The sequence below is a fragment of the Apteryx rowi genome, unplaced genomic scaffold, assembly GCF_003343035.1.
Source record: "Apteryx rowi isolate R43461 unplaced genomic scaffold, aptRow1 scaffold_20, whole genome shotgun sequence".
In the NCBI taxonomy this organism is placed as follows: domain Eukaryota; kingdom Metazoa; phylum Chordata; class Aves; order Apterygiformes; family Apterygidae; genus Apteryx; species Apteryx rowi.
In genome coordinates, this window is record NW_020448308.1 from 3,946,010 (window position 1) to 3,962,568 (window position 16,559).

Genomic DNA, 16,559 nt, shown 5'->3' on the forward strand with positions numbered 1-16,559 from the left:
TCAGCTAGCGATCTGGGCCTACTTTTAACTCACCCATGCTTTGGAAATGAGGGTTTTTATCCATAGCATGTCCATGTAGATTTGGATGACGGATACCAGATGGTGTCCTCTGGAGGCCAATCCAATAAAACTGAATTGAGCAGATATTAAAAGAAATACCTTTGTAAAGGATACGTTTTTGTGTGCGTGTGAGCGTGTGTGTGTGGATTGAAGCCTGCAGGCACGCAGCTAGCAATTTGGGCTGAATTGGGCATATCCCTGGACTAGCACAGGGATGGTTTTTTCTGTGGAGGGGTGAAGTCTATAGCTCCCTCTTTTCTTATCCCTTCGTCACGTTGTTTTTGAGGTCCATTCCTCCCCCAGAGCCGATCTTTAGGGGCACCGTTGGTTAGACACTTCCTAGACATCGGGTGAGGGCGATCTCAGTGCTGTAAGATATCTTTGGTGGAGGAGAGGGAAGCTGGAGCAGGCAGTAAGGAAACGCTGCGTACAGGTAGCGGCGGGTGGCAGCTCACCCTCCGCCCTTCACCGTCGCTGCCGTCGCATGCGCTGTGCCCTGCGGCGGATGAGAAGTCGCTGGGATGAACTTTGCAATTACACGGCACCTCGCAGCACAAAATCTCTGATGTTTGGCTAGCACCTTCTCTTCGTCCTGCCACTGTAGCAAATTAAGAGGAAGCAGGGAGCAAATATAACTTCCCTAATGCACCCAAGAATGACGTAAGGATCCATAGGTTGCTCAAAAGTAACTTTATTCAAATATATGCAAAAATATATATTTTAAAAACAAGCTATGCATAATTTCTGTTTTGCTTAATAAGTTCCTTCATGCTTTGATTCCTTATTACAATATAACACATCTCTCTGCTGCCTGGTGTTGCCAGTTCAGCTGAGAATTGACAAACACGCACGAGATAACTGTCTTGTCACCTGGGTCTGCGGTGGCCTTCCCTGCTTTTCCCAGATTCTTTCAGTTAGGAAAAGTAAATGCCATTCTGCATTTCTCTCTATCCCGAAGAGAAACACCCTGCTTTTTTACACCATAGGGCCTTAAAAATGGTGGTGATACTTTCACTTCCAGCTGTGGGCAAGCCCACCTTGAACTGGGCTCTTGCAAACAAGAAAACATCCAGAGCTTAATAAGGTATTTTAACTAATATATTTTGAAGGAGTGAGGTGTCTGATGGTGTCTGGTAGTTACTATCTGGAAAAAACAACAGATAAAAGACTTGAGTTCTTTCTGAAGATGCTTTTCTGATTTGGACACTGTTCACCCAGGAAGAAATACACAGCAAGTTGTGTACTCACCAGAAGCCTGAGCAAAAATATGAAATATTCCAGGCAGATTAGCTCAGAGGTCAAAGCAGCAAGTCTTGGGCTTGAAGTATAATGAATCTCCACTGATGTAGCCCCACAGTGTTGTGAGAATAAGCATGGCTACTGCATGGAAATATGTATAATGAATGAAGTGCGTATACTCTAGGTGGATGATCAGTTTTCAAATCCCTGGTTGTAAGTAAGCTGTTGAAACAGAAATGTTAGCGTCACGAGCTTTAATGCGGTGCCTAAGTGATAGCTCAGTGACAGATGCAGAACGAGGGAGACGGTATAATGAATATCCAGTTGCAAACTGACATGTCAGTGGCTTCATTCCCTCTGCTGTCAGACATCTTTCAACTCTGCCTACTGCGAGCGTACCTGCAGTGCTCGGATAACACGGATTGATGCAGCGTGTGTTTACAAGGGGTGACTCCTTCCCAGGCTAATGAGATCCAAGCAGGTAATTTGCAGCCTTTGCGAGAGAGGTGGTCGAAAATGAAAAGAGGATAATGCAACGAAAAGACGGCGTTAAACAGGAGACTTTTCTCATAATGAGGCTTGAAATAGCATCAGATAGGGGGAAGAGGAATTGCCTGCGTTCGTGTCAGGTGCAATGCGGTGAGACGGATTTCCATCAGCTCCCTTCTGCCTCCTCGTCTTGCATCCCTCCCCCCAACACACATATACACCTCTGCGAGAAAATATAATTAGCGGAGAGCTTGACCTCTGCTAGATTAGGGGTGATGATTACCTGGATGCTCCATTGCAAGTGGTTGACAGTGCTCTAATAAATCTCCCCGTGTGACCTTCGTAAACCCATCTCTGCCTGCTTTTCACCCCTCTACGGGATTTTTTGGAATGACAACTTTTTTCCTTTATGGGCAGAGGTAGCTCCGGGCGCCTCAGAAAGAAATTGGAGAGCTGCTCCTCCTGTATATATAGGGTGCTGTAGTCAATTTAATCTCCTCAAAATCTTGCCAGCAGTAGAACTCATTTTGCTGAGGTTTTGCTGGGAGACAAGATGGCAGCGCTTTCTCTTTTGCTCAGCTTGGAGCTCAGTCACCGTCTTTCCCTTCCCTTTCTTTATGCATTTATTTTTAATTGAGCCTTCCCATTTCGGAATACGTGGGGTATCTGTGAGCCCTGATTTACAAAGCGGGCGAGAGATTGCTTGAGGGAAAAGTGAGCGTTACGGCAAACCTGGATGGTAAAGAGCGCTGAATATTCAGGGGTTCAGCACCAGAAAACCAACCAAAAAACCCCTCCGATTTCTTTGGTGCACACTGCTAAATTCCCAGTCTTTCACAGAACTGAAGCTCCCCATCTATCGCAGAACTGAAGCTCACGCTCAGCTGTAAACTCGTCGCTAGCCCTGTTAAAATCAGGCGTCTGTGCAGTCGGTGTTGCTGATGGTGCCTCGGGGCGGCTCTCGCGGAGGCGAGCAATAGCGAGAGCCTCTTGCGCCTGGGCGCTGGCGGGGAAGCTCTCGTCTCCGGCTCCCGGCAGAGCTCGCAGCCTCCTCCTCGGGTGCCTGGCGCTCCGCGGCGCGGCGCAGCTACGCCTTCCTGCGGCGCTGCGTGCTTGCGCTGGAGAACAGGTTGCGGGGAGGTATGGAAGCGGGAGAAGCGCCTTGGTGCGCTGCCATCTCCGTAGGGAGGAAAGGGCTCTCCAGCCCAGCACAGCCAGGGGCTCCAGCCTCGCCTACGGGACGTTGGCCATCCTCTGCCTTCCCTTCCTCCTGCCTAGGCGTTAAGCCCAACGAAAGACAAATTGAGAGACAGGCTTGTGTGCACCGAAACCTTAGTGCCGCTTCTCCTCCCGAGCATCCCTGCCATCCTTGGCCGTGTCTCACGCGGGGGAGCCCCGGCAAAGCCCTGCGTGTGCTCGCGCGTGCCTGCGAGGAGCCGATCGGCCGCCCTTGCTGCTGCTTTGCGCGTGCGAGGGTGTGTATGTGTGTGTTTGTGTGTCTAAGGTTGGGTGCTTAAATGCTTTGTTGCATTATGTTAATTCCTCGGCAGTGCAATCAAATTCATGTCGTAATTAAAGCTGTCAGTTGGAAGGCAAGCCAATCGCCAAGAAAACACAGCATAACAAATGAAGTGAAATGATTCTGCGTGTAGCTATACAATGCTTCGCCAGGCATGAAATTAAATAAGTAATTTGATGTTGACATCAGAAATTGAAATGATACCCACTGTTCCTTCATTCAGTCAGACCTGCATAAACAATAGCCAGAACAAATATGTACAACACAGCCTTTCTCCCCACCCAGCTCCCCAAGTAATGCACAATATATATGCAGAATGGGTATAACTGTGCCTTCCAAGACCTCAAGGATGTAATTTTCTCTGGTACACAACAAACTAATGCTTACATGAGGGTTACTATATTTTTTTGCCTCTGGGCCAAAAGTTCTTCTCTTTAAGAAAGAACAAAACCAATCATTGAAAAAGAAAAGGGTAGAAGGAAAACAACAAAACCAAAACCCTGCTAATTTTAAGCGAGCGACTTGCATTTTGCTGATGGGCACCTGATGCAGGCTTCTGCTGGTGGTTGTGTGGATATCAAATGGTGTATCTAATGTCGGATTTTGCAAAGGGGGAAAGTGAAACCGTTACCTCTATTATAGGCACACTTTATATAAGAGATGTAAAAGCATCCAGTGCAGGATCACGACTCAGCATGGGCTTGTACAGATGCTGCATACACAGTATCACTTTCAGCACTTGGTACCAAGGCTGGGCACTGGGTAGTAGGATCCTTTCGCTATTGGGAGTTATCAAAAAGGTGAGAAGCTGTCTTCTTGCATAGCCCTTGCTTCAGCCTATATGCTCTGTCAGCACACAGTTCACAACACAGCTGACTTAGTCATTCATGCATGTGCAATGTAGTCTTTCTTAGCTACTTCAGTTAAAAAAGAGTGTGCAAACCGTACTATCCATACGCAGCATGCAGTTTGTGAAGGGCTCTATTTCCATCAAGCAAAGCCAAATTCCCTGAAAGGGCACAGAGTTGTTTCTTTTCAGTGAAAGTCATTTGACTGCTATGTTTCAACTGTCTTCCCATAGCCATTGCAGCATTGCTTTTTCAAGGAATGGAAATATTCAGTGGGAAACGAGATGTGTGTTTTGCTTATTGTTTTGCTTTGTTTTGAGACTTGATCCTTCTGCAACTTCAAAGAAAAAGCAGACAAAGAAAGATCACACATAGATGCAGAATGCAAACTTTGAATGTTTCAGTCTGTAAAGCGAGTTTTAAAAATTGTGAGAGGGCGACTGGGATTCGGCTGGAACCCGCAGGCTGACAGTGGCTCGTGAAACCTTCCGAAGTGGCCCATGACAGGGACATTGTAGTTGTGACCGTCCTTGGCAGGGCCTGCTGATGACCGGGGCTGTGACAGGGACGTTGAGGAGAGCAGAGCAGCCTGGCTGAGCTCAGAGGGCCTCGCGGGTGCCCATTCCCAAATCCAGTGCCTCTTTCCCAAGGCCTCCCGTTGCTCTGCGCTGCTGCTGCAGTTGCGTTCGGGGACGTCGGTGCTGGGGCCGGTGGGTCTTACGGTGAATGGTGATGGCCCTAGAGCAGTGAGAGCTGGGCCAGAAGGACTCGGGAACTAACTGAAGATTACAGAGCGCCCCGTTGCACTCTGGTGACCACAGGTCTATCATCCTTCAGTAGCTGCAGCTGGTCAGATGGAGAGGAACAAGTGGCAGGAACCACATACCTTCAACATTTCCATAGCCCTCCTGTTCGTTCAGATAAGATGTCCCAGCAAAGTCTGTTGATGATATGGTGCTGGTACCCTTCAGACTACCAAGGAGGTTTCCTCTTGCCATGTCTTTAATTTTTAACGGCTTAAACCAGAAGGCTTTTTCCTCTACGTGCAGAACCTCTCTTATTAGTAGTACATTGGTGAGCAAACAGTAATATTCTGATTATTTGCAATGAATGTGGCTGTTAATTTAAAATTTCTTGGCACACGCTATTTCTGCCATGCTCAATTCAGTAAAAAGACACAGTAAGCCCCATTTGGAGGGTTATTTTCTTATCCGTTGGCGATACGCTGAACGATCAGGAATTGAGAGAATTTCCTATTAGCTTCCCTGCAATAGTGGCTCAGTGATTCCGGCGATGCAAATTCTGCCCATTTCCAATGATTTGCCAAGTCTGCTTGGGGCCCGTAAGCAGCTCCTGGTAATGGCAGAGCTACGTCGGTCCTGGAAGTGAGGTTGTGCCGAGGAACTGAAACACAGGTGGAGCTGGACAAGTTAAAACCTGGTCCCCTGGAGCACCCACTCTTCACTAGAAAATTGCTTCTTGCAGGTTGCTTCCTAGTCCTCTGTCCAGCCTGGCTCGAAATGCTTCGGTGCCAGGGCTGCTAGCACCTGGGTGCAGCTCACCCTTTAACGTAAGAGCCGCTGAACTAAATTGCGACCGAGATGTTTAGGGCTCTGCCAACGTCTGCAGGAGAACCTGCTGCGTAATCCCCCTTGTTTGGATTAAAACCTAATGATGCAAAACCCTTTATCTCCTCAAATCCTGTGGACGCGGCGGCCGTGATCGGGTCCGGCTCTAAACTGAATTTCAAGATGCCTATTTGAGAAGCGTTTCAAGCTTTTTTGATTATTTTCCCACGGTAGCGATAGGACTTTTAATTCTTTTTACGGGTTTCGGCTTTGAAACCTGCTTCACGTTGCAGGGGGTTTTGTCGCCTGGCTTTTATTTTCGTTTTATAATCCGTAGTCTGTCCGGCAGCGCGGCCGTCCAAATGGGAAAGCGTTTCTCCAGGAAACGGCGCATTGACTGCAGCGGCGTCTCCGTGCCCACGCGTCCTTTGCGTTTCAGACTACTAATTATGTTTACAAAATGTCTCATTTTAGAAAAGCGCTATGTGTGTACCGAGCAGGGCCTTGCGGGAATAAATTGGCAACCAGGTCATACACTGAAAAAGTCATCCAAACCCACCGGGCTTTCTGTTTTGAAGTCGGTCTCCGTTTTTTGGCGTTTTTTTTTCTCTTTTTTTCCCCTTTTCCCCCTCCCGCCTGCCCCTTTGTGGCCACAAAGCCGAGTAGCTGGAGTCCAGGGCATTGAATGTCAGCGTGTCAGGGAGGCTGGCTGATGAGTGTCTGTTTAGTCTCAGCGCAGGGCGAAATGCCATCATTAATTCATTACCCAGCTGCCTGTCAAATAAATTGGCAATTACGTCCACCGCGGAAGCTTGGAATTCAGTAAATAGCACGTTACCGTCTCGGAGTCGTTGAGAGATGTAAAGGGGAGAATTAAGCGACGCGGTGTTTGTTTCAGTAGCAGATGACAAGGGGCAGCGCGTTGGGGCTGTGATGTGGCGATGAAAAGCTTGGAGAGGGGCCGCTAATGAGCTGTGTGGATTGGAACGTGTTAAAAACCGGCGCTGACTTTCCACTTTGTCTTTGTGTTTTATTGCAGAGCTCAGCTCCTTCCAGCTTGGGAACAGGCTACTTTGTAAGTGTATCTCGACTTTCACACGTGTGCCTCCGAACAGCCTAGTGTTACTTCTGCAGCGAAAGTGCCTTCTTGTATGGAAACCAGCATAAATAACCAGTCGCGGTCTGCCTGATAGGTTAACTTGTCTTTCTCTATTTCTCCCTCCTCTAATACAGTATCAGTAGTATTTTGGACACGCGGTCAATGCTTTTCTGAACAAACCAGGTGTCACATTAATTACTACATAAATTCCAACAGTATTTAGGTTACACGGTTATAGCAAATAACAACAACCAAGGTCTTATCAGCTCTCTAATCCGAGATGCTAGGATCTTGATTTCCCCTTGTACCAATTTTCGTTGATTCATAGACTTTAAAGAGGCCATTATGGGAGTCTTGTCTCATCTCCTGTGTACCGCAGTCCAGAGAGCATCACATAGTGATTCCTAGCTGGTGGTTAGAAGCTCCATATCTCACAGATGAGCTAGGAAAACACAGCTGCCTTTATGCTAGTTTTCCGTTTTACATCGAGAGAAGAGGATCGGGCCACAACTGGTTTGATAATTGATCAATCCGTCTTTTTTGTTCCCATGCCCTTTATTGACTGGACAGTCTACGCTCGTACCTTTCTATCCGTTCGTTCCCATATCCATCAATCTATCGATCTATCTTTTACTTGCGCAGATAAGTTTGGGAATAAGAAGTGGTTTCCAGTCAATCCAATGCACTGTTTATTTTCCTCCAAGATTTGTATTTAAATTGCTCTTGCCCTCTGAATGTAACTTAGGCTATATTCTCCGAGCATTGCTTTTCTGCCTCCATGAAATCTGTAGGAGAAAAAAATCATTATGTATGTCCAAAAACAGGTGAGTAAAATGCAATGAGACTTGTTCTGTGGCATTGCTCTGTATAGTTAATAGCATAATCAAAGCCTGCTTCTATCTTTTCATCAAACTCTGGGGAAAAGAAAACTATATGGTATTTGGTTACACGATGGAGAAGCTCTGTGGCTCTCCTGTCAGATTTCCAGGCTGTAATTTTCTTTCATTAGTACATGGTGAAATTTAGTCTCTTTTCATAGAGGTCTGTGATCCTATAAGAAAGATACGGGATTAAACTGGGTATCGTGTGACCTCACATGTAAAGTGTAAAAATGCAAGCACAAACTGGAGAAGTGCCATGTCCTGCTGGATTTACGTTGGACTTCTGCAGACTGAATGTTAATGCTTCCGCCAGTGGGGAGGTCTGAAGAGAGAATTACCAATTGGAAAAGGTTTGCGGTAGGTTTTTTTTTTTAGAATTGTGGCAAAACCCAGATCTGTGGAAGGTAAGACAAGCTGTGAAACAAGAAAGAAATGGTTTCCTTTTTTTCAGCACTTCCCCTGTTCTGTATTGTATGTATTTTTAAGAGTGAGGGAGTGAAGGGAGGAAGAATGTCGAACAGCTCAACGTATATCTCGTATGAAGGTTGAAACTTGATTGTCTTTCCGAAGTTTAGGCAGAAATACTTTCCTTTGTCTGGGCACTTAAAATGCAGGTCACATGAGTGTACGCAGAGATGCTCCGGAATGGGACACATACAGCATGGGATGAAAGGCTTTAACATCCATAAATAAGCCGCCGCCTTCTTATAGCGGGAGCTGAATATGCATGGTTTAAGAACAATGTTCAGCTTCATATTTAGGAAGCAGAGGCAACAGAAGAAAAGCCATCTGCTGTTCTCTTGCACCATACTGTCTGTGGGTTGGTCCAGTAAAGCGAAAATCTGGAAGGTGTCAACATCCCCTATGCTCCAGCAAAAAGCTTTAAAGTTTCCAGTTCTCCCAAGTTAGGAGTTTAGTAACAAGAAGAAGCTTGACGTCTCCGAGTGCCAACATGTTGGCACTTTAAATCGTGCTAATTCAGATCCGAGTAGGTGGGGAGACATCCCTTATTAGGTTCCATTAATATGATATGCTTAGCTGCACTTTTTCTTATGTATAGTCATGGTAATCAGATTTTTTTTAAATATCTTTTTCCTTCTTCACTAATAGCCTAGTAGTTAGAAAAAAATTCCTTCCGTTCTAATCTTAGTCATTTTTACACTTAAAGAGTTTTGGATGAAACTCGGAGGCTTTTTTCTCTTCTTTTTACTTTGGAAATTTGTTTTTAGGATTATCTTGCTTATTGTTTTAAAAAACTTCGTACCCTTATTAACTTACATGGGGCAAATACAACCCAGATGTGTTTTGCAGTACCAGACAATGAGAAAAATGCTCCAGAATGATCCACATAGCATGTGTTTCCAATAAATGCAATTATTGTATTATCGAAGTGCAAAAGAATATGAACTTGAATTGACTTTTTTTTTAAACAAAGCTTTTAACTAGAAAAGACTGATAGTTTTTTCTGTGTTTAGTGTGATCCCAGAACATCAAAACAATGGTCGTTGGGGAAGAGTCTCAAGTAAAACAATGGCTTTTAGTTTAATAGATAATAATAAAGCTTTTGTCTGTGGGAAATGATTGATTGGTGTATGTTGGTAGTTCAGACTACAAAATACCCCATACTGTAGCACACCAAAAGCATCATAGGTACCAGGTAAGTTAAAATGGACTGATGGATTGATTCACTGTCCAAGCACATCTACTACAGAAAGCAGAAAAGCAGATGGAAGCAGGTTTTATTCAGAAATGATGAGCACTGAGGAATGGATAAAGTAGCTAATATTTGCTGTTTAAATCCAAGTATTAATGGAATCTTTTTTTTCGCCTCTGTCTGGATCTGTACTTTAATCATCAGGGTTCATTATTGCCTTTATCCCCCTTCCTTCTCCCTCCGCTTCTTCAGTAACGTTGGTTTCTTGATAGCGATACCTCTCCACCAACACATACCTGCCTGTCTTCACTGCTGGGGCAAGGTCACCTTCTCTGCAGAGCAGGTGCTCTATGCTTAGTGCTTGGGCAAGCAGGCTGAGATGATGCGTTTGTCATGGAACCTAGAGCAAGCGTGGATGGCGGAAGCAGATGCGTTCTGTACTAATGAAGCATTGCTATCTTTTCTGTCCTTAGCGTGTTTCCTTTTTAAAGCTTGGACGAACCAAGACTTGTACTTCTCTATCAGTTGCTCCTTGACTTTGGAGGAGTAAGTATCCTTTGCGTCAACTTAGTCTTGTTGCTTTGCAGCTTTCTTAGAAAAACACGAGCTTTACGTGGAAATTTCTATATAAGGAATCTAAAAATTGTTTACATGGAGCAAAAAACTGAACTAGCTGCGGTAAAAAATAGGATGGAAAGCCTCAGAGCTGATTTCATTTTCTGCAAGCTTTGGTGATCGCTTACGCCTAATATCTGAATTTGTTGATTTTGCTCTTGCTCATGTAAGCAGGAGTGACCTTGATAATTACAGCAAGAGACATGTTGGTATATGAACTAAGTGTCTGAAATATTTGTCAGGCCGTTCTGCTCTTCCGTTACTAGCACAAAGGACATTTTACTTTTCCATCCTGCATGTTTTCAGCTGAATAACCATATTTAACATGTAACTGGTGAGCAGCCAACATTATATCCACGCAGTTCTACGCGTAGTCACGGGTAACATGGGCCGTAATGGGAAAATTGTTCACTGCAGTCACTGTTCTTTTTCCCCCACTTTAGTATAAGAGCTAAGGATTTGTGTATTTAGGCGTGTCTCTTAGCATGTACGTAGCTCAATAGTTGTCAAACTTGGAATCTCCTTTAAGAACTATGCTTATGCCATGCGCTCCGGATTGATATCTGGTGGCTCGTGTATCTGCAATATTTGTGGATGCTGCCCGCGCTACAACAACACGGAAATTACTTTTGGATCCTTTTGTATTCTGGCAAGAGCTTCCCAAGACCACTGAGTGTTTAAGGAAATATTATAAAGCTGACACTTCCCCATAATACAAGACTCTTTTCCCAATATCTATATCATTATTCCATCTTAGCAATTCATTATGTGCTTCCGGTAGCGGCAAAGGCTAAAATCTTAGCTAGTTTTATGCTCTAACTAGGTAAATTTCTCAATGGGAAAGTGAGAGACTGGATTCTTATGTTTTTGTTGCTTCTCTGTTAACGCGTCTTGAAAACATCAGGGAAAGGAAGAATTCACATGCTCTGGGGAGGACGTTCGTCCCACCCAGCCTTAACCACCCGCCGTCACCGTAACGTCAGTGGAGAGGGCTGGGAATCGCTGTTAAGTGACTCAGCCTAGCTCATCCGTACCTGGATGATGAGAACTGCCTTTTAGATGCCGCTGATTAAACAGACTTACTAAACAGGCGCCTTCCGTGGGATATGTTTGAGTAACCACTGAATGACTGTTAATGATGCAAAGTTGTTGAGGAGTTTGTAGCTTCAGTTAGGAGCAGCACAACTTCTTTTGCAAGCGAGGATACGTTCAGTAGACCTTGTTGAAAAGCAATTCCCACCATCGCCCACCATCTGTTTCGCCTGACTTGGCACTGCTTGCCAGAGTGGGCACTATGCTTCCTACAGGTTATTAAATCTATAGTCAGAAAAGAGGAGATAAGAGAAAAGATCTGGCCTAATTCTCTTATAAAAGTTCTGCAGTGGCCTAACTTTGTTGTTTTCCGTGGAGATGGTCCAGTCTGTGGTTGGTGCGTATGAAGAGAGACTTGGGCATGCTGTTAATATTGGTGTGCTCTAAGAAATCATAACTAAACACTTCCTGAAAAAGCTCCCAGTTGTCTTTGACTTTTTTGCATTGCAAATCATCGTTGTCTCTCATCAAAGATAGATTATAAGGTAGATTACATCTCATCGAGAAGGCACATCAGATAATTGGAAAAGTAGTTAGGGTTTTAGGGAAAAAAATACTTTTTAGCTTTTAAAAAAGTTATTTGAATTTGAGTTATATGAATTTTTAACATCGTCTGGCTGTCTGTGACTTCAGCAGGTTGAGAGATGTTTTGGAGTATGGTTGGAATTTGAATAATAGTAAAAGCTTTTTCTCTTATCTAACTACAGAGAGTGATTTTTGCTATTTTTTTTTCTTTTATATCTCACTAAGCCAAATTCACATTAAAGGATAGAGGTGGGTTTGTGATTCGCAACACAAAATAGAACAGAAATCAAAACCTAAATAACTGAGCATTTTATTTTTAAATGACCACCCAAATTCTCAAGATTGTTGGATTCATTGGATAAATGTACAGTTTCTCTGTTTATGGCCACTTGTTTCCGTTTCTTGGAGTGGTCTGCTTATCACACCTTTATTTGTGGCAATTTCTGAGGGTTTCCTGATCTTTTTTTTAAATGTTTGTTTTTAGTAAGCAATTTTTTCTCTGTAAACACAGAGTTTGTGGATTTTCAGAACTGGATACAGTTTGGTAACAAGCCGGTGACAGAAATAATTTTGGTGAGCTGAAGGGAGGAAGAAGTACTTGGGTGCCTGGAACACTCTTTGCCAAACAGTGTTCTCTCTCCACCTTAAAAAAATACTAATAAAAAAAGGTTGTGATTTGCACATGGGCTGGTGACTCAGACAAACATAAATCATGAGGATATTTCCAAAGGCTCTAACGAATCAGTTGTGCTATCCAATTTGGCCCTGAGTGGGTTCAGTTCAGCAGATGTTTGCATCGTTGCAGCATGCCAGCGGGATACTATGTTGTGCAATGGTGCATTACATTACACAGAGCTCCAAAAACTCATCCCAAAGAGAGTAAGTGGAGCACCAGCAGTATTAGGATAGAGACCATATAAAACCAGTAGGTGCCCTAGATAAGGCCAGCTCTTCCCCTGTGCAGCAGGACTGGCTTTCACCCAAGATATAATCTACAGAAGAAATGCAGAATCCTTTATACCAGCAGATATTCCAGGCTCGTACTCTCAGATATAACCCTTGAAGCTAGTAGATTTTTCTTCCTTCCTTTCCTGGTCTATATGCAATGGCAGCAGTCCCAAGTAGAATCTATACCTATGTTTTATTCTTTGAGGTGATCAAATTTTGTGATGATGTTGACTCCTGTCAGGTGGGGAGAGTGTTAAGAGATCAAGAGGGTGCAGTAAGGCCCTTGAGTTTCCGTAGGAGAGGAACAAGCAGCTTAGATACCAAAAGCATCATTTGATGTAGGTTCAAAAACACAACTTGCAGCGGCTACAGAAGGAATATAATATTTTACTCCACTTTTTCCACATATGCAGTGATATTGGTAGATAAAAGATGTTATTGTTCTTGAAGGTAGGTTAAGCTGCTCAGTTTTCTTAAGTGCTTACCTTTAGAAACCAAATATTTAGATGTATTTTGCTCAGGTAAAAGTGTGTATCCATCTGAAATACTAGGAAGTCTACAAAAGCTCTACAGCAACGGACTGTTTGGATGCACCGCAGTCAATAAACCATCATGTCATCTGTGAACACAGTTGAAAAGACAATCCTTGTTATCCTGCATTTGGCACTATAAATCATTGTTAACAAATCCTAATTTGCTTAGTAGGGTAATGAATGATCTCCAATTTTCTCAGAGTAATTAGCTTTACCAACTATTATCGCAAAGGGTATACTGAAATGCATTTTAACTCTCTTAAAATCTCCGCGTGCCCATTCATTGCAGAAGGAAAGCTAACAAGAGAGGTTATGAATCTTCTGATAGTAAATTCGGATTTGAGAAAAGCGGGCAAGATTCCCAGTAGAAATCTTTCCACAGGTAATCGTTACCTGTTAGTATTTGCAGACTTCATGTATAGCAGAGTTTGTATGGAGCAGTGAGACTAGGAAATCGTGGCATTCTTTATCTGAAATCTTTTAGATGTTGTCTTCTATTTTCCAGGAGCCATTGAAAATGCAGTGTATCTTAACAGCTGATATGAGTGAGTCATCGTCATTGCCAAATAAGTACATTGCATGTAATAAAAGCAAACTTAGGTCTATTAATTTCAGTATTTATAAACTCTAGTGCTGTTCCTAGCATATACTAAGGACAATTGAGACTCATTAAAGAGTTTGCAAACAATATGATCATCAAAGCAGAAAGAACACCAAAAGCAAAGCAGGCATGTGTGGTTTTCCTCCATCCTAATAATTATGATGATCCTAGCTGGAACATAATAGCTGTATTTGGTGAATAAAACTACATATTTTTGTGGAGTTGAGAGAAGCTCATATTATCTGTTCAATATTTGAGGAATGTTTGGCAGGCAGAATAAATTGCCTGGGCTGGAATTTGGTCAGGACAGGTCTATATTCAGACCTGTGTTTAAAACATAAACAATGAAAGTTGGATTATTTTTGCAACCCTTCTGAATGGTATGTCCTCATACATCATTGAACAAAATGCTTTGCATTTACAAATAGTAATCCTCACAGTTCTTTTTTGAATTGGGTCAAGTGATACTATCCAAATCTTAAAAGAAAAGAAAGCAAGGCACAGCTGCAGTGACTTACCTAACTAAGCTTAACTGAGATCAGAATTTCATATCTTTCAGGTTTGCGCCCTCATTGCTGGAGCACAGATTTTCATCTTCTACCTGGACAGTGCAATGATTAATTTCTTAAGGACTGACCTGAAATGCATTTGGTGATTGAGGAGTTAATGTCCCCAGGGAGCATTTATGATTGAGCAGCGGTGAACTTAGTGTGCTTCTTTCTGATCCTCCGTTATCTGGGGAAACGTGGCTGTCTTGGGAGGCCTTATCTCTCCTTGTTGTCCAAGCCCGCTCCTGCTTTAGTTATTAGAATTAAGCACTTTTTGCCCAGTTAAATCTACATATAATATATCTTAGGCACAGTTTCACCCTTTTGTGTGGTTCCTGTGGCTTGCCTTTTCTCACATGTTGTTACTTTTGCTGCTGTTCCATTTCTTTGCCAAATGCTTTGCTCTTGCCAGCCCCTTTTCCTCCTGCTTCTGCTTACGGTTCTCCACTTACCTTGCTGGAACCCAGTTATATGCCCAAGGATAACAAATGTGATGAATGGAGATGGTCTAGGGAAAGGAGGAAGGAAATGAGAAATGTTATATGTTTGAATGGGTGATATGAAAATCTGCATTATTTGCTGGAAGGATCTCTGACTTTTGTCATCAGCAGTAGACAGGAGTGTTGCAAGTGGTTGATGGGTTTCATTTACAACGTCAAAACTTGGGGTCATACTCAATTCATATTTTTGATGCTGTTTCAGGTAAACTTCCTAAATCATTTTAGACAATCTTCATCAAACGTCAATTTACAAAAATGAAGACATGATCCATTATAAGCATTTTCTCTTCTGGAGATTACAAGATTTATATGAGGAGCAGAAAGACTTAAGATTTGCTGTCAGTCTAGGTTCAGTCTCTCTAATGCTCCATGTTACATGTAGTTTATCTGTATTAGTATTTGCCATTGGCCTAGAACAAGTATATTTTTTGCTCATCGGCTCTCGTGAAGCAGCAGAGTTATTATTTTGTGTTCCCCCCTTTCTCTTTCCCGTAACATGTGACACAAATTGCAAATGTGAACCTGAATAATAAAGAATTGCTTCACTGATTGCTAAACATGCATTATGGTGCTTTTAAACTCATTTCAGGTCATCGTACTGCAAATTAGTTTGATTGCAAGCAGTTAAGCTGTCATATACAAAGCCTCCATCTTCCAAGGGTCTCAGTTTCATGTCATTAAAAAAAGGGTGTTCAATAGCTTTGAATGTATTTATTGTATGTTTAATATTCTGGAGGAAAGGTAGTGTTGGGTCTCTAGAGGGGATTTACTCTCATTTCAGGGGAAAAAAGGGATATGCGATTCCTGTGTAGTGAGTGCTTCATTGATAGTCCTGGCTTTGTAGATTTTAACCCTGTATTTAAAGCTTGTTGACCACATTTTGCACAAAGCAAGAGCCAACTTTGCTCCTCACACTCAAGCTCATACTCAAGGTATGAACTCTGTGGAATTTTTTTGTAATCTAAGTGGATAGAGCAGCACTAGACTGCTTCTGGTGTGAATTATCCGCTGGTTGTGGTGAGTTTTTAATCAGGAAAATATAAAATGAGCAATTTCTTCCTTTTCCTTTTTTTTTTAAAGATTCAAAATTTGCAATATTTCTGCGTTCTTTAACTGGAGAATTTGCAGAATAGTTCACTCTTGTGCAAAAATAAGGGATTATGATGAAGAGCGTTACGACAGAAAGGACTTAGAAGGACAAAATCCAGTGACAGCCCTGCAAAGCGGGTTTGTGGTAGTGGTTGTTTTGGTTGGTGCTGTGCTGGAGACAGCAAAACTTCAAGTGCTGTGGTGGGATTACACGAGGGCTCATCCTATGACGGATGACAAGAGCGGCATGCCATTCAGGCCCTCTTTGGGGATATGAAATGCAGAGCAAAGCTGCTGACCTCAAAAAACACCAGTTGTGTCACTGGACTAACTAAAGGATTAATCTGGAGAAAGATGGTGGAAAAAGCTCTAGGAAAGCAGGTGTATGTATATGGATGGATTAATGATGTGGAGAAAGCCATGTGATGATGTTTTGGTGATGTGAGCTTCAACGGTGTTTTAGTTCTGCCATTTTCTGCAGGAATATTCTCTCCCCCTCTCTTTCTCATATTTTGGAAGAATACATTGGTTAATTTAGGCCACATCATATTATTTCATTTTTTAAACAATATGTGTTTTTTTTTCTTCTCCTGCCTAACCTGAACGTAAGAAAAAACAAATAGGGAAAGCCAAGTAGGAAAAACCTTCTCCTATTACTGTGTGCACTCAATCCCCAGAGTTGCCCAAAGAACAGATTGTTCCTATGTGAATGATTAGCGCTGTGGCAAGTGTTACTATATTCCCCTTTTGA

The 16,559-nt window shown here is 42.9% G+C and overlaps 1 protein-coding gene across 1 annotated transcript in view; it reads left to right on the plus strand.

Moving 5' to 3' along the window:
• The window catches only part of AUTS2 (AUTS2, activator of transcription and developmental regulator), a 566,981-nt gene that overhangs the window by 141,593 nt on the left and 408,829 nt on the right, over positions 1 to 16,559 (plus strand). The window contains exon 5 of the mRNA XM_026063639.1: positions 6,763 to 6,798. Coding sequence (XP_025919424.1) covers positions 6,763 to 6,798 — 36 coding nt within the window. The remainder of the gene's footprint in view (positions 1 to 6,762; positions 6,799 to 16,559) is intronic.